At 34.8% G+C, this 19,778-nt stretch overlaps 1 protein-coding gene across 1 annotated transcript in view; it reads right to left on the bottom strand.

Annotated features, from left to right (window-relative positions):
- Positions 1-19,778, bottom strand: part of celsr1b (cadherin EGF LAG seven-pass G-type receptor 1b) — a 112,617-nt gene that overhangs the window by 29,834 nt on the left and 63,005 nt on the right. Inside the window, exons 10-18 of the mRNA XM_087312112.1 lie at positions 19,205-19,390; positions 18,053-18,166; positions 17,793-17,967; positions 17,444-17,585; positions 11,837-11,957; positions 8,159-8,342; positions 6,905-7,006; positions 5,438-5,532; positions 5,123-5,332 (exon numbers count right to left, since the gene is read on the bottom strand). Of these exons, the coding sequence (XP_087168238.1) occupies positions 5,123-5,332; positions 5,438-5,532; positions 6,905-7,006; positions 8,159-8,342; positions 11,837-11,957; positions 17,444-17,585; positions 17,793-17,967; positions 18,053-18,166; positions 19,205-19,390 (1,329 nt within the window). The remainder of the gene's footprint in view (positions 1-5,122; positions 5,333-5,437; positions 5,533-6,904; positions 7,007-8,158; positions 8,343-11,836; positions 11,958-17,443; positions 17,586-17,792; positions 17,968-18,052; positions 18,167-19,204; positions 19,391-19,778) is intronic.

Raw genomic sequence — 19,778 nt, 5'->3', positions numbered from 1 at the left:
AGAGGGCTTTTTAGGAATGCTAGGTCAAATGCCAGTGTGGACGTGGATCGTTTTCGCTCTAAAATGCCATTTTAAACGGTAACGAAACACCAAAACACATTTTTGAGCTGTTGACAGTCGTATATGTGAATGTGAAAATTGTTTATTTTTGCGTATTTCGAGCAAATTCGTACTTCCAGTTTAAAACGAATTTTTGAAGCTGCGTCATGGCCATGAGATCTTGGCGTGTATTCCAGCTTGTAGACTGAACGTCTGTACCTGGAAGTTCCTTATTACGTTTCTGAGTGTGCTGCATTCATTCATGAGTAAGACTTAGTTCAAACCAATCAGTATGGCGGCAAATCAATGCCAATATTAATCGAGCGCAGCGGTGATGTTTGCGCGCGAGGAGAAGTGAACCGTGAGCAGATTACAGGTCTACACGCGAGAAAAGTACAGCTCGCGCGCGCTCAACTGATCCAGCGCAAGAAAACAAGTCCCTTCACATCATCATCTGTGCGCACGATGGACGCTCTCGCGAGCGAGGTCATGCCTACAGCGCGCGCGCGCGATCAGTTCTCTCCGCTCGCTCGCTGGTTCTTCTCTCTGCTCGCGCGAAACAGATTTGATTTTTGTCAGTCCTGGGGCGGGACTTGGTGTACTTGTTATCTCTAACGCTATTGGCTACTCTGCCTTTCCGGAAGTTAGCCGGGATTGGACGCAGGTAAGCTAGTTTCCCCGTTAAATAAAAATATATAGGATATCTTATCATAATGTCACAATGTGAAACTAATAGACTCACTTTCTCAGTAATAATAGGTGGAGACTTACTTTCAATAATGAGATATTTCTTGTAATAATTAATCTCATTATAATGCCTATTCTTACCATCATGACCAAGTCATATAATGACATATCAAAATAATGAGATATATTTCTGTAACAAACTTTATTACTTGGGAGAGAAAGAGAGAGTTATACCATGTGGCAAAAGATCTCTCCATTAAACAGAAATTGGGAAAAAAATATACATGGGCTATTAAATCAGGACGAATAATTCAGACTTTAAATGTGTGTTTTGAACCATTTGATGAAGTTTAGCACCTACATTTAAACTGAACTCAAGCCAAATTTATGAACATGAACTAACGTGTTCAAATTTATAAAAAATCTTTTTTTTTTTCTTAGACTCATTGTCCTTGAGTCATTTTCTTATGAAGAACAAGTCAGAATAAATTGGATGGACAATAGTATACAAAATAGGCTACACATGCATGAAGTGCATAAAGTACAAAGGTTTATAGTAAATATATTGCCATTAGTCATTCCACTAAAAAGTCCGAATTATTAGCCCGCCTGAATTATTAGCCCCCTGTTTATTTTTATCCTAATTTTTATTTAATTGAGAGAAGATTTTTTTTTTCAAACATTTCTAAACATAATAGTTTTAATAACTCATTTCTAATAACTGATTTATATTATCTTTGCCATCATGATAGTAAATAATATTTGACTAGATATTCTTCAAGACACTACTATACAGCTTACAGTGACATTTAAAGGCTTAACTAGATTAATTAGGCAGGTTAGGGTAATTAGGCAAGTTATTGTATAACGATGATTTGTTCTGTAAACTTTCGAAAAAAATAAATAGGTTAAAGAGGCTAATAATATGGACCTTAAAGTGTGTTTTTAAAAAAAATAAAAACTACTTTTATTCTAGTCAAAATAAAACAAGAAATAAGTGGGATAATAATTCTGACTTCAACTGCATATGTGACCTTTAAGATGTGGGCATATTGTATAAAAAAGTGGTATTTGTATGCCTCTGAATTGGAATAATGTAATGGATAGTGAGTAAAGCCAAACGAAGACTGTAGAAATTAAATTGTTGCTCAATAGGTGGCGATAAACACCCATCTGAATGTCTGTCACTGTATTCTTTATGTTTGATTGGGCTAATCATTTTTGATTGAAGTCTTTATATGCAGGTTATTCAATCATTAACTAAAAATGAGATTGAAAAATAAAAATTATATATATATATATATATATATATATATATATATATATTTTTTTTTTTATTTTTTTTTTCCACTGATCTATATTACAAAAAAGTTTAATAATTATAATAATATACAAAGCTGCACTGCACATCTGCATTGTATGGAAAGATCTAAAAACCAAATAAACTCTTCTGAAGACAATATTTCCTAGAAAGATCAACCCCAGGTGTCATAATGAGCTCTGCTGTTGTGGTTAATAATGAAGTAAAATACAACAAACCAGAAGTGCTGCACGGGAAAAAATCAAATGGGTTCAGAAAGTCATGTTACAAGAATGCAAGTCATTATTTTAGAAGATTAATTATCATTATTTGACTGTTTCTCGAGATTGAATTCTCATAAAGTTCATAAAGTTCTCAGAAAGTTTCTTATGATTATGACTTGCAAATTGTATATATATTTAATGGCGTGATCTTTTAACCTGCGTCCAATCACGGCTAACTTCCGGAAAGGCAGAGTAGCCAATAGCGTTAGAGATAACAAGTACACCAAGTCCCGCCCCAGGACTGACAAAAATCAAATCGGTTTCACGCGAGCAGAGAGAAGAACCAGCGAGCGAGCGGAGAGAACTGATCGCGCGCGCGCGCTGTAGGCATGACCTCGCTCGCGAGAGCGTCCATCGTGCGCACAGATGATGATGTGCGCGCGCGGGACTTGTTTTCTCGCGCTGGATCAGTTGAGCGCGCGCGTGAAGATCCCCTATGCGCTCGCGAGCTGTACTTTTCTCGCGTGTAGACCTGTAATCTGCTCACGGTTCACTTCTCCTCGCGCGCAAACATCACCGCTGCACTCGATTAATATTGGCATTGATTTGCCGTCATAAATCAGCGCGCTCTTTAATGTATGCGGTGCAACTTCATTAATATGATAGCTTCAAAGACGAGTTTTTACCTGTACAGTGTTTAGACGGCAGAGAGACGACACATTGTGTTGCCAAGCACGAGAACATGAATTGATTGGAGATACGGGTTGTCAGTGCTGCTTTTATAATTTGCTGCAGTGAAGGTTTTGTTTTAATTTTCCCTCAATGGGAGTGCAGCTGGACCCACGTGTGGATCTGTGCACGCGACGCGCGACAAAAAAAAAAGGAACAGTGTCTAAGGAACATTTTTCACCCGAGAGCTTTTCTCATCTGGAAATGGTGAAATCCGGATTTGCCGCTTGTCTACTTTTTAGAAAGACCCGGATCCAGTTGGTGTTGATTGTCCTGTCTCTACAGATTTGGTAAGTGAGCGACTAGTGGTTTTTGTTTGTTTATTCTGAGGCAAAGTAAGTTTGTATCGTCAGCAGTACTCTTTCAGTGTTTATAGATGGACCTTAGTCAAATGATTTCGAAGTTAATAAAGTTTACTGTACGTTAATATCACTACAGTATTATGGACTGAAAAATCTGCTGTAAATGCTGCTCTCCTGACTGTCAACGTGTAAGCACCACAACCAAACTTACCGTCGTGGAGGATTTTCGCCGCATTTTGTGACAGGAATAACACACACAGCTTTCTGATGCTACCAACAGATTGCGTCTAAGTTACTGAGAAATGCGGAGGTTTTTTTTTCTCTCATTTGCTGTGCGGTAACAAACATTGCATGAAAGATAAACACTTCCAGTAATTCCTCAAATCAAATATCTCATTTATCACGAGGGATCCACCATTTAATAATTTGGCAAATAATTCAATTACTGATGTCCATGTAAACACAGTCACTGTCTTTCTCCTCTGCGTCTGTGTTTGTTTTGCCTCTGTGAAAATCAGAGCATGCCCAAACCGACACTCCCATTTTTATGCAACTTTTTATGGACCTTGCCTTTTTCCCTCTTCCGACACTTCCCCCTAAACAGAGCTGGACACTCCCACTTTCCTGACTTTCTCCAAAGTAGAGGTTGTATTATGCCCCGTTTACACTAAGTTTTGCTACGGTTACACCATCCGTCCACACTACGCCGAAGTTTTCGAGTGCCGAAAACGGAGCGTTTTGGAAATGCTGGAGAGGCCGTTTTCATTCTAAAACGCTGCTGCTCCGTCTCAGTGTGGATGGTGGAAAATGGAGACATCTGAAACCGGAGGCGGGGCGTCTGAGATTCGCCTATCTGATTGGGGCTTTTCCTCAATATTAAGTAGCTTACACACACAGTTCAGTCTCGCATCCTCTCCCTGTAATTTCGGACTTTGCAAGTTTGATATGGAAAACAGACCCTTGAGGAAATCTTCAAAGGGAACAGTGTGCTGTATAACCTTATTCACATTATCCTGGCTACGTTGTTTCACTTTTTCAACAATAAAATGAAAACATGATTTAAGGAGCTGCTAGAGTAACTATTGTTTATATTAATAATCTGCATCGTTTTTTTTTTAAATTACCATGTTAGTTAAAGCTTTGGTAATGATGGCTGTGGCTTTGTCATTTGTATTACTGTATAATTGTTAATATGTCTGAATAGTTTAATTAATATTTATTGTATTTATAGTATGAATTTAATTTAAATGAAAATGAGAACTATAATATAAGATATAATAAAATACATTAATATAAAAAAATTGGTTAAATATATAAAAGTTAATTAATCAAAAGAATGCAAGAAAACAAAAACACTAAAATATTCGTTAAAAGTCTTGCTCTTTTTAAAAAAAAAATCTGAAAAGTAATTAAAAATGTCAAAATAAAAGAACTTAATTGTACAGCACTGTAAAATAACATTAAATAGTTACGTAAATAAGTGTCAACAAGGTAGATCATCTTGACCAACTTTAGCTCCTATTTGGTTTTTACAATAAGATTTCATCAGACTGAACCTGAATATGAAAACATGTAAAGCTTTTGAGCTGTAAAGATTTTGTGTGTGTGTGCAGTTGTTGTGTGTGGTTTATGAGGACATGGCTTACAGTATATCCTTGTAGTTCAAAACACTTACAAATCATACTTTAGAAGAGATTATTTGACATTCAATATTTGCCACAAGTTTTCTATGGGGTTGGTTAAGGCCATTTAATAAGCAGTTTAACAGTATAAATACATTAAGCCTGTCAAGAGTCCTCAGAAACCATACATTCAAGTATGTGTGTGTGTGTGGATTTTACCCTGTTGAAATCAGTATCATGTGTGGCGGTGAGCTCGAATCCCTGCTGCAGACTCTCGTGCTCCAGCACACTGGCCAGCAGATGGTAGGCCGTCCTCACATCATTCCCAAAAAGACGATATGTGTGTCCTGTGGCCGACTGAAGCAGACTTGCAAGACTTCTGGATCTCTCTCCATCCATTCGAGAAGCGTTTGCATACAGATCCTCACTCTAAAACACAAGAGAAAGACGAAACACTTGTCACGGGATGCTTGAAAATATCTTGACTAGTATTCCAGCTAGTATTTAATAAAGCAAAACAGAAGAGCCACAGACCGCTTTCTTGAGCTTTGAGAAGCTGAGCGACGTGCAGTTGAAGAGCTCTGATGGAAACCAGCCTTTATCATCACTGCAGTGACGGATAGCTGTGCCTGTTAAATCACATTCAACAATGGACTACTGAAATGCCATTAAGGATACCAATTATGTATATATTAAAAATATTATAAAATGATGAAAATATTTGTATGATGAGTATGGGATTATATGTTATTTTTACATATTTGGAAAAACGAAATTAAATAAATTTACATTTGATACAATGAAATTTAAATAACACAAATAGAATTTGTATATGTGCAAATATTGCAGCTGTTAGACAACATCATGTACTTTTTTAGGTTTTTTAGTCGAGAATGTAGTTGTTTAGATAGCAAATATGCAGTTTATTTATAAGGATAGTGCGTATTTTAAAATGTTTATAATTTCTGAGGGACAGAGCATCAGCGTCCATTAGATTGCCATACTGAGCATACCAAAGACGGTTGACGCTGTCTATTCGCAAGATGGCAACATGACTGCATTATAAGCCATTAGAAGATTAGAGCCATCTTTGGTCTGAAGAGTAGCCAGCATGTTAGCTCTCTGCAACTCTCACATGGTCGCCCACTGAAGCTAAACAGGGCTGCGCTTGGTCAGTACCTGGATGGGAGACCACATGGGAAAGCTGGGTTGCTGCCAGAAGTGGTGTTAGTGAGGCCAGCAGGGGGCGTTCAATCTGTTATGAATTTGAATGGCAGAAGAAAGTAGTTCCTAATACAAAAGCATTTTTATACTTTCCGTGTTTAACTTTCTTTTTGGCCTCGTGCCAACGCATGCCTCCCACCAGTGCTGATATACAGCCATATCGCACTGTTACTCGTGTGATATTGCTCATATAAATACATACGTCCAGTTCAAGGACCATTTACATTGAAGTTGATCTTTAGCCGCACCGGTGTTTTGTAACATCTAGTTTTTATGAGTTGGGTTGTTATAGGCCAACGCTCAACCCCCAACTGGAGGTTCAGGACATACACACATACCCTATGGACAATTTAGCTTTCTTAATTTACCTATAGCGTATATCTTTGGACTGTGGAGGAAACCGGAGCACCCGGAGGAAACCCACACACGTGTGTTTTTTAAAAAAAATCAAATATATACAAATTTAAACATTCAAGAGTAATGAAACTAGTTCTACTGTTTTACATAAATAATAATTTAAAAATAATAAAAAAAAGAAAACATTTTAAAAATGGATGATAAAAAAGACAAAACTTTAACTAAAATGAGAATAGAAATTGTTGGGAAATATATAATTTTGACAAAATATTGATAAAATGATAATAATCTTAATTGGGCAATAGATACATTTTTGTTTAGTAAAATATAATCTCAAATTCAGTCAAGTGTGTGCATACTATTGATTGATTTAGTGAATTTGTAATTTAGTCAAAGAGTTTTATCAACCATCAGACTCACCACTGGATCCTTTGGGGCAATTTGTAGCTGCAGGTCCACCAAACATGGTCCGGGGCCACCAGATCCCCTCTTCAAAGGCTTTAGGACAGCCATCATATACCACTAGACAAACAAATGAAGTGAGAGTAAGAAAGTGAAATCTGTCAGATCTGTTATGTAGTGGCTCCAATGAGGCCTTTTTTTATTTTATCTTTAGGAAACCCTTTTGTATCCTTGAGATTATAACATATTTGTGTGTGTTGACTATTAATTATGACAATGCTAGCACCTGCTATAATTGTGGGGAAAACTGGATAATTTTGAGCTTTTGTCAGCTAATTAAATTTTCCGGCCTTAAAATCATCATTGAAGCAGGACCATAATCGGTGATGCAGCAATATCTGCCTGTCCAGTGATGACACGTCGGTTTCTTATGATTATTCATAGACTGAGTTTTCATATTCTATAAGAAGATGCTGCTTCTTGACTATTCGTGACTGCACATGCTTTCCAAAGAAATGGACAGTCACAGACCTGTCAAGCTGTGAGACAGCTCATGGCACACAGTATTTAGGTGGTTGTAAAGGGTTGTAAGTGTTTGATTCGATGATCCACGGTGTTGCATGACTTTCTCCATGATGATGTCAGACACACCGATGCCGCCAACCAACAAGTGCAGCAATCATTTTTTTTGTGAGAATTTTATGAGAAATGGAGAATGGCGGACTTTGTCTTTTATCAGTTAAGTTTGTTACCATTCAGACATTGACTATATCCATGCTGCTGTGTTTGCCCATTTTTAAAATCCTCCAGATTACCGAAATAGATAGGGAAAGAGACCTGCTGTACAGCTATCCACTGTGACTGTCTGCATTCAGACCCGGGGATTCAGGATCAGAAAAGTTATCTTCATTTATAGTAATTTTTTGTCTTGAGCTGGTGAGCCCACCTGTTTTTCCTCTGCTTTGCCAGCCATGCCCAATACTCCCTTCTGCTCACAACACTCCATACCCATCATAGAGCATTTTTTGAAAAAAAAATCTGAGGTAGACTTGAACCGAAAGAGGGGGGTTTCAAGACCTATTCAGGAGTTGCAAAAATAGTGTTTTTGTCTGCAGAATGTTGACTTAAAGACACATTTCATGCAAAAGGAGGGAAAATACAGGGAAATGGATGCTTCTAGCAGGTCAAACAGGTTTGTAACAAGTGATGGGTTGAGTAAATGATTGCAGAGATGTCCGTTTTGAGTGAAGTGTTTCTTTAACAGATACATACCCACACATCCAGTGACTGTGACCTCAGCAAATGGGTTGTCGCAACGGTTACACTGGCGGCCCACAACACCTGTCTTACAGGAGCACTGTCCCGTCACAGGGTCACACACCCGTGAATGAGAGCCCAAGTGGAAACAGTCACACGGGTAGCAGGTGTCTCCTCCGAGTGGACGAAAGTAGTTGTCCTGAAAAAGTTACATTATGTTTACATTTACTCATTTAGTAGACACTTTTTATTTGCCAGAATGTATACAGTATGTGTAGTGTTTACATATATATGAATTACTGTTTTACTGTATTTTAATAAAACAAATACAGATATGGTATGAGACTTTATATAAAGCATAAATTCCTTTTAAACGCAAATTCCTGTTTGGTAATGAAATTCTTCTAAAGGCAAAATTTTATATCAGAATATAAAAACTACATAACTGATCAAATATAATCAATAAAAGATCATTAATAATGATTAGACCTGTTTTTAAATATAATAGATTTCACAATTACAGAAAATTTGATTTTTCTAATAATGAATTTATTCTGCTTTTGCCATGATGACAGTACATAATATTCTACTAGTTATTTTTCAAGATGCTAGAATACAGTTTAAAGTTAAATTTAAAGGCTTATCTAAGTTAATTAGGTTAACTAGGCAAGTTTGGTTAATTAGGCAAGACACTGGACAACAGTGATTTGTTCTATAGCCAAACATAAACAGTTATTTCATAAGGGGATTAATAATAATCTTAGATTTTAAAAATATTTCAGTTAAACTAAAAGAAATTAGACTTTCTACAGAAGAAAATAATTATATAATAGTGAATACTATGGTTTTTAAAAATATATATATTTTATAAAATATCATAGGAGAACTAATAACTAAATATAATTGTGTATAAATTATTGTAATAAGGACATTTTAAGCAACACCTTAGTTTACAGTTTTTTACAATGGCTATGACACTTTTTTCAATACATTTAACAAGTTTGCTAAACTCTTAACACAGTAACACACCTAAAATACACAATTGGCAAAACAGTTAATTTTATGCTCAAAATCACACATTGTAAACTAAACCTCTAAACTACTTTTCAAAATACAATAATAAACGAACACACTACACCATGTCTAACAAAACACTGCAATCATGTTTCAAAATGAAATTATTGTTCAAAACACAAACACATGTTCTCTTCCAACATAAACATTCAGTCAGTCAGAACACACTGACAATAAAAACACTACCATCAGCTGACATTACAGAAACTGCATTAGTTTATGTGTCAGCTCTGCCCTTATATTTGAAGTCTCGTTACAGTTTTGTTTCGTTGGGTTAAGTAAATGCATGCATTTTCTTTCGTTTACGGCAAAAATTCTATACAAAACAAAGAAAAAAATTGCTTTATAAAATTTACAGTTTATGTAAAAAAAAATACAGACACAGAATTTCTGCAGCACAGACTTTTTTTGCAGAAGGACATCACTGCAAACAGGAAAAGCACCACAATTATAATAAAATAACAAAGTAATCTTCTATACTGCCCGGTCTTTTACCACATGTTCTCATCCACATTATACTTGATATCTTCTGTGGCCCGGCACGGTAACTATGGCCCTTTGGCCTATTATGTTTTTCCTATGGCGACATCCCCAGCCTTGTCAACATTGAAAATTTCATGTGGTACTTGATTGGCCTCTAACTTCATGACTCTCTGAAAGTAATTAGACACAGTGTATGCAAATGCTGTACTGTATATGTACTGTACTGTATGTACTAATGAACTCCAGGTTTAAAGAGTAGTTTACTGCAAAACACACTGTGTATAATACAGTAATGACTGTATTGCATAATCTTACATGGACGTATTGGTGACAGAGTTCTTTGATGTTCCTTCCAAAAACCTCAAGAGTCCTCTATTAGAACATATGATCATGTGATTGGAAAAACCAAAACAAGACATCAGTGTGCTTTCTAGATGGGAATCAGCTGTCATATATATATATATATATATATATATATATATATATATATATATATATATATATATATATATATATATATATATATATATATATATATATATATATATGTGAGACTCATATTGCAGTTTTATATATATATATATATATATATATATATATATATATATATATATATATATATATATATATATATATATATATATTTTTTTTTTTTTTCAGTTGCCAATGAGAAACAGCATATTGCGGTTATATAATTAAATAAAGAAATATATATATATATATATATATATATATATATATATATATATATATATATATATATATATATATATATATATATATATATATATATATATATATATATATATACATACATTTATTTATTTATTTATGTAACCGCAATATGCTGTTTCTCATTGGCAATTGAATAAAATACAGGGAATATATTTGTGTTTCAATTCACAATTAGAACAGCTGTTCACTTTGACTTTATCCTATATAATTTCTGTTTAGAACATGGTGTTATCTGTTCTGACATACTGTGTTAAAGCATTTGTAAATTTGACTGTAAAATTACATTGTTTTGTTCTTGGTTGTGTTTGTGTGTAAAAGAAGTTAAAGCATTTTAAATTTGTGTTAACTGGATGCATTTTGTGTCAAAACAACAAGAAATGTGTTAATTGTATAGCCCACGAAGACGGAGCTTGTGCTAATTGTGTTAAGAGTTTAGGAAACTTGTTAAATGTATTGATAAAAGTGTCATAGCAATTGTAAAAAACTGTAAGTAACAATTCACAGCACTTACTACTGGCTTATTACCTGCCTGTTATTAAGATATTAACACTTTTATTAGCACTCATAAAGTTTATTAGTTTATTAGCACTTATAAAGTACAGCCCCAATCCAACCCAATTTCACTTTCTACCTGAAAAACTATAAATATGCAGCTAATTAGTAGTTTATTAAGCTAAAAGTCTTAGTTAATGGTTTTGTAATACCACGGTTTGTACATTAAAATAAAGTGTGTAGATTAGTATTATATTTTATCATTTTCGTAAACTGATTATAAAAACATGTCTGTACAGTTTCTGTTCTAGACACTGATGAAACAAAATGCATAAAATGACATAAATAGTAGCATCCTTTCAGACCCTTGTATATTAATTTTTAAGACAACACATTGTCAAGATTTCAACAGAAAAGTTAAGAAATCTTTAACTGTTTTCCTCAAACCATACATAGCACACTCATAAAATGACTTTTGCTGCTTGTTCATACAATGTATTTAAATTGAGTTCAAACAACACAATTCTTACGTGTTTTTTTTTTTTTGACAACTTTATTAGTTTTATGCTCGATTCACTCAAAATTGTAAACACTAAGAATTGAACTCAACCCAAATTGATTGTGTGGAACCCAGCATTTTTTTTCAGCATTTTTCAAACTACTTATTTAAGATTAGTTAAAAAAAAAAAAAATTCTCAAAGGTTTTTTGGGACAATTTAATTGTTTAATTTTCAATCCACTTAAAAATGATTAATTTAAATGATTTGTGTTGGGACAACATGAAGGAATTGTGTGGAACCCAGCATTTTTACAGTTCTAAATCCACAGAAACTGATCATTTTCAAGCATTCTCTTTATCCTTTTCTATAGTTTTTTGTTTTGTGTAGCATGTGATCACTTGTTGCTTACCTTGCAGCTACACTCTCCTGTGGTTTTATTACAGTCCCGTTTGAAGCCTTTGCTGAGGTCGCAGTTGCAAGGCCCACATGTCGGGTTTCCCCACCAGCCATGAGCACAAGGCTGATCTCCTCTGTGCGCGTCAAAAAAGAAAAAGACTGTTTAAACTTCACAGAATGAAAGCCAGGAGTGCTAATACAGAAGACTGGGGCTAATTGGAAGTTGGAAAACAGAGGGATTTGCTTTGAAATTTGACGTGAAATTGCACTGTAAAATCAAAGCAGTGGTTTCATACTGCGAGGCAAACTTGACATGATGTATTGTGAAAGCAATCCATCATTGTAGACTTACTTCCTTTATGATCATTTAACAGAGAGTCTTTTTATGGTAATGGAAGGAAACAGAAAATTCTATCATCTTTAACACATTGATGCTATTGTTCTTAATGTAGCTGCTTTTAATTTGGAAGCTGGTTTCCGTCATTGAGACTTAAATTTTTTAGATTTTTTTTTTGTAATACTGGGTTTATATGTCATAGACTTTAATTTTTTTATAGTATTACTGCGTTCACTGTACAATATTCTTTCTTTATGCAATCTTAAAAATCTTAGTGACTTTACAAAGCAATAATCAAGTATTCAATGCATTCAATATACAAATATTCCTTTAAGAACTGTAGTTTTGTAATGAAAATCATGTTGTAGTCACACAATCATGTTAGAAATATATTTTAATTCATTATTTTAAAACAATTCAACAATTTAAATAATTTTCAGAATTCAAAAACTTTTAGGGCCCTATCATACATTCGGTGCAATGTGGCGCAAGGCGCAGCGCAATAGTCTTTTACTACTTTAAGCTTGGCGCAAAGTCATTTTGAGGCATTGCGCCACGCTGTTTAAATAGCAAATGCATTTGCGCTCAAATGTGCGCCCATAGGCGTTCTGGTCTAAAAAAGCAGGCGTTTTTTGGCGCGTTGCTATTTTGAGAAACTGTAAATAGTCTGATCTTTAGACCAAAACAAAGTCGGTCTATTGTCTGGCGCAAAGTGCGCCAGGCTAACACACTACACACAAGATGTAGAGCAATACGCAAATATCTTTACATATGAAAAAGATATAATATATTAAGGATATATATATATATATATATATATATATATATATATATATATATATATATATATATATATGATATAAATATAAATTATTAAAATATTACAAAACATATTAATTTCTAGCCTACAGTAATTTAAAAACCACTGCCTTCATACTTTCTTCATCTCGGGAGGCTTTTTCAGTTCATTCAAGTTACTTTTGTAAAATGTTATTATTATTAGCAGTATTATTTATTATATCCATATTTATATTTGTTTCGTTAAAAACAAGCTCAGATTTGTCCACCTGTCAGGTTTTAGACCATATGGGGCATAGCAAGTGTATTTGGAAATAACTCAGTATTTTGACCAAACTTTGTTATTATTAATCATTTATTCGTTTGCTAGAAAATAGAACTGAATTTAGAAATAGTTTTGAACCAAATCTTTTTGCTTAACAAACGAAATTAATTATTTATAGACTAATTGATGTCTGTGCGTAAAGGTTTCCCTATCCAAGAGCGAAAGTGAAAGTGATCCATTATCTCTCATTCTCACGCAGTAGATGCTCTGTTTAACAGTTTTCTGTTAAAAAACTGTTAACTGTTTGCTTGTGAAATGCTCATTTTTTCCACTTAGACTTACTTTGCGTCCTGTAAATAGTGAATGCGCTCTTGGTGCGACGCAGCTGGGTCTTAAAGGGAATGGGCATGGACCATCAAAATAGAGCCCTTAAACTATAATCATTTTTTGTTACTTGCAACAAACTAATTGTCCTCTTTTAAAAAAATCTTTTAACTTTTTGATTGAAAACTATTTAAAAAAAGTTTATTTATTTTGTTTAAAATAACTGGTATATTAAACTGGTATTTTCCAGTATATTAAAACTAATATAAAAGTCAATAGAAACTACACAGACATATTAAAAGACAAAATCACACACAATATATTCTGTGGTAGAGATTAATTTCTCCTTATAGAATTTACAGTTAAACCTTACAGTTTATTTGTTCATTCATTTTCCTTTGGCTTAGTCCATTTATTTATCACAGGTCGCCACAGTGGAATGAACCACCAATTATTCTGGCATATGTTTTAAGGCAGCAGATGCCCTTCCAGCCATAACCCAGTACTGGGATACACCCATTTACACACACACATTTATACCCAACCCAGGTTCATTTTAAAAACGTACCGAAATATACATTTCTGGAGAGCACCAACATTTTTGTAGTTTTTGTTTTAGCGAATCCACCAGAGGCCACTGTGTACACTATTTGAGATGTCAAATTTCTCTCGAAAGTGCCATTCAAGCCTGCTGTAAATCTACCACTGTCGACTGACTGACCGATCAACTGACCCACCCTCCTCCTTCACTAAACCCAACTAATAGTGTTTTGAAAAGCACCCATTGACACGCCCTCTTCCCTAAACCCAACCGACCGAAGTAAAGCCCTCGCCTGATTTTTAACAGCAATTTCAGATTTTGACCTTGTTATTTTCTTGTTTATTTTATTTTTTAGCTTTTGTTTTTGTCTTGCTTTCTGGAGCCGTTCTTCAATGGAGGTAAGTGGTCAGCTGGTAAGCACGAAAAGGAAAGGTGTCATACCACCCTGTAGCGTTCCTTTTAATACAACCATACGTACTTCTGGCTACAAAACTTGAGCTCTCCAGAAATATATATAGGGCTACGATTTCAGATTGAGCATACGTTGTTCATACCACATCTCTTTGGACTGTGGGGGAAACCAGAGCACAAGGGGACACCCATGCGAACACGAAGAGAACATGCAAACTCCACACAGAAATGCCAACTGACCAAGCTGGGACTTGAACCATCAACCTTCTTGATGTGAGGTGACAATGCTAAACACTGAGCCACCATGCCACCCCTTACAGTTTGAGAATGTGTATAATGTGCAGTAGTGTTAAAACACTTTGGGAATTACATATAAGATAAAAAAACAGGGGTCATCTTGTGGAAAATATACTGTATAAAATGTCAATTAAAAAGATTATGATTAAAGAAATACCTGATGGTTCTGCTTGAGAACAGTTTATCTTTATTAGTTGAAAGTATGACAAATACTGGATTATCCCAGCAGTCTAAGCTTAAGTCAACTTGCTGCATTATGAATAAAAGTGTTACAGTGTGGATGCCAAAGATGTGGAATTACCAGAATTAAAGAAAACAGCACAATTAAAGGATCATCGTAACAATGGCATCACAATCACTGGCAGCATCTGCTATCACAGATTTTGCTACTCACTAAACCTTGGCAGTTCATGAAACAGACCATCAGACAATCAAGCTTTTGTCTGCAGCGCGTTTCAGCACGCAACTAAAAGTGCAGCGATTTTCTTAATCCTTACCATATCTAAACATTAAAGGGATGGTTCGCTCAAAAATTAATGTTCTGCAATTATTTGCAAATCTGTGTGTCTTCTTTCTTCTCCAGAACAAACAAAAATATGAATGTCCCAGTGTTCTTTTTCCATGGAGTTAAGTTAGTGAAGTACAATTAGGTTTTGAACCAAACCCCATTTAAACAGTTCAAATAGTTTACAATATTTTTAAGTGTCATGGAAAAATAATAATTCAAAACTACATGACAAGTTGAGAAAATTAGATTTTTGATTTTCGTGTGTCTTCAAATAACAACATACACACCTTCTTTTAGTACAAGGGGATTTTTCGAGCTTACATGGGAAAAAGTCTGTTTACATCTGATTGCTTGGACAAGTGCAAAAGTGCATTTATGTCTGACAAACAATTGAAAGGTTTTATAATGAATTTAAGGATGGATGGATGATCGGCTGAAAAGATGAATGAATGAATAATAAAAAAACAAACAAATAAATAAACAAATAAATACATATATGTATGGACATACATATGAATGGATAGATTGATAAATAAATGATAAATTAATGGATGGATGGATGGATGGATGGATGGATAAAATAATTAATGGGTGAATGAATGGATGGGCAGATGAATGAATGAATGAATGAATGAATGAATAAATGAATGAATGAATGAATGAATGAATGAATGAATTGATAGATTGACGAACAGATGAATGACTAGATGGGTGCATGACTGGAAGGATGGGTGGATGGAAAAATGAATGAATGTATGAATGGACCAATGAATTAATGAATGGATGAATGAATAAATGGGCAGATAAATGAAGTGATGGATGAAATCATGGATGGATAAATGACTAGATGGGTAGATGATCGGAAGGATGGACGGATGAATGGATGGATAGATGGATGAATGCATGGATGAAAGAATGAATGAATGTGTATATGGAAGAAAAGATGGGTGGACGAATAGATGGGCAGATGGATTTCTGACTGACTAACTGACTGAATGAACGAATGAATGCATGAATGAATGAATGGACCAATGAATTAATGAATGGATGAATGAATAAATGGGCAGATAAATGAAGTGATGGATGAAATCATGGATGGATAAATGACTAGATGGGTAGATGATCGGAAGGATGGACGGATGAATGGATGGATAGATGGATGAATGCATGGATGAAAGAATGAATGAATGTGTATATGGAAGAAAAGATGGGTGGACGAATAGATGGGCAGATGGATTTCTGACTGACTAACTGACTGAATGAACGAATGAATGCATGAATGAATGAATTAATTAATGAATGAATTAATTAATGGATAGATGGATGGATGGATGGATGGATGAATGGATGGATAAATGACTAGATGGGTAGATGACTGGAAGGATGGGTGGATAAATGAATGCACTGATGGATGAACTAATTAGTTAATGAGTTAACATTTAGAAGAATGGATGGGTGCAGAAATGGACAGGCAGATGAATGAATGCATGAATGAATGGATGGATGAATTGATGGATGGATGGATAAATGACTAGATGGCTAGATGACTGGAAGGAAGAATGGATGATTGTATGCATGGATAGAAGAAGGAATGAATGAATGAATGGATGGATGGATGGAAGGATGGATGGATGGACAAGTGGGCAGGCAGATGAATGAATAAATGAATGAATGGATGGGTGGACAAGTGGACAGGCAGATGAATGAATGAATGGGTAGATGACTAGATGAATGAATGAATGAATGAATGAATGAATGAATGAATGAACAAATAAACACACGAACGACTGAATAAGTGAATGAATGAATGAATGAATGAATGAATGAATGAATGAATGAAAGTACAGATGAAAGAATGGATGGGCAGATAAATGAATGAATGAATAAATAAATAAATTAATTAATTAATGGATTGATGGATGAAATGATTGATGAATGTATGGATGAATGACTAGACAAGTGGATGACTGGAAGGATGAATGAATGAATTAATGAATAATTGAATGAATGAATAAATGAATGAATTAATTAATTAATTACCAGATAAATTATTTGATGGATTGACAAATAGATGGATAAGGATGGCCAAATGTTTGGATGGATGGAATAACTGACCCAAAGGAAAGTAGAGATACTCACTTGTGCTCACAGTACTGGCCATAGTAATTGTGTCCACAGTCACAGCTGTAGCCACGTTTAGTGCTTGGTTTGCGAACACAAGAGGAAGTGTGTTCACAGGGGTTCAATAAACACGCATCTACACAGTCCCTGCCGAAATAACCTGGGCAAAAGGAAAGAGAGAAAGAAAGATAGTTTTATTGGTTGCTTGATTGTCAAAGTTTCTGAGTACATTTTTAATTGTCATGGCAAGAGTTTCACTGATTCTGTCCACCTGGTCCCTGTTTAGATCAGCTATGCTGTCTTTCTGAAAAGGTAAACCTTTTTTTTCACTCCAAGACATGTTTTTTTTTAGTGGTACTGTATTTACCTGGCTGACAGACACATGTGTGGGATGTCCAGTTGTCTGTACAATGGCTGTGTGATGGACACAGGTTAGCCAGGCATGCATCAGGTACATTACACCCGTCTTTCGCATGGATTCGCTTTGCATGCCGTATGTTGATGTTGGCAATGTTGGTGGACGTCTCGCCCATTCGCACACCCTATGAGAAAATCATATTAACATAGCCGGATGAATAAGACAATACACACCTTTAAATTATATAAATATGTGTATGTGGGATTTACCTGCATGCAGCCATTAAATCCACCCTGCACAGTGTCATCTTTCTTAAGCAGTCCACCAATAAACAAGTTCCTCAGTTTAAGTCCGGGCAGCTCATTACCGATCTCCACTGTCCTCTAGATATCAAAACCAATGAGTAGTTTGTATCAAAACTAACAATTACACATTTTTTCTTACTCAAATGTATTCCCAAGATTTGTTTAATATTTTAAGTCTCTTTCAGCAGGTAAAATATGTATGAAGTATTCTGTGTCTGAAGTATTTTTCTGTGTCTGAATTTTTTTAATGTCCAATAATGGATCAACATAAGAACAATATATTGAATTTCTGCATGCATTTTATGGTTCTGTGGGTCTTATCATGCACACTGGTCTATAGTTTTTAATTTCTATTGGATTAAAGTCAGGTGATTAGCTGGGCCATTCTAGCAGCTTTATTTTCTTTTTTTGAAACTAGTTGTAAGTTTCCTTTGCTGTTTAGCATCAGTGTTGCTGAAATGTCTACCATTGAGACTGAAGCATCTAATGTTAATTTACAGTGATGAAGGGCAGGGTTGCTCTAAACTACTTTGAGATTTCAGCTGCTGTCTGGGCTTTCCTTGCCTTTTTAAACCTCCCTTTCTTCATGTGTTCAATGTTTTTTTCCATGTGTCATTTCATTTTATTACAAAAAGTTTATTTTTAAACTTAGTTTTCTTTGTATGTATGGATTACTTTGATTGTTACTGACATCTGGTAAAAAATTTCAACAACAGTTGACAGTTTTCTGAGAAGAATGGTGACTTCTTTTAAGTTTTAGGTATAATTATGTTAGTATATCAGGTAAAATATATGACAGTTTGTTCATATTATAAATATTTTTTCAGTAAATGTCATATTTTGGTTTTAGTTAAAGCAAACAATACATAATTTGAGATGTGATGGACAAGACAGATGGTTCATAAAAAATATTTTTTTTTAGAAACAAACCAAACGAAATGGCAAACAATGGCAGGATACCCCTTTAATACATGCTTATCCAAAATTGGACATCAGTGATAAACATATCAGATAAACTAGTGACAGCAAAAAACCTTTACTTGAGTAAAATTTACATACAGCACTATACAATTTGTGTTTGAACCATATTACAAACAAATATTTGAGATCATATACCTGAAACATGCCATAGTCCAATGAAACAAGAGCCATATATTTGATGTCCTTTCCATCTTTTCCACTCTTGAGCTCGACAAGCACATGGTGCCATTCTCCATTATCCACGTACACCTGAGGAAAATCTAAGAGCGCCACACGTCTGTTCCCTAAAAACACTTGGAACCGAAGGTGTCTGTTGGTGACCTGGAAACACAAAAAGTCTGAGACAAACAAGAACAACAGCACAGTCTGTTTCATCTACTTTATTAACCCTTTTACATGTAAGTATTAAATACACCCTCTGTCACCCTGGATGAGTTTTTTTTATGTGACCAATATTTATGCATCACCTTATAGTTTTTTTCTTTTAAACTTTTTTTTTTTAATTTTCTGCAATTATTGGCAAATTTCCTAGTTATTGTGACACATCTGATATTCCAGTTCTTAAATATGTGTAACAAAATGGACTTTGGTGTTTACTAATAATCATATTGTCTGATTTATGATGGATGCCACCATGTTATTCTGCCCTGCAGAGGAAAGATTAGACTTGCTGGATGGATTAAAACCCTGTTAATTCACCAACTTCTCC

This window comes from Danio rerio, chromosome 25 (genome assembly GCF_052040795.2).
Source record: "Danio rerio strain M-AB ecotype USA chromosome 25, GRCz13ab, whole genome shotgun sequence".
Classification (NCBI taxonomy): Eukaryota; Metazoa; Chordata; class Actinopteri; order Cypriniformes; family Danionidae; genus Danio; species Danio rerio.
The sequence above is the reverse complement of the archived record's forward strand: the minus strand, read 5'-3'. Positions and strand labels throughout refer to the sequence as shown.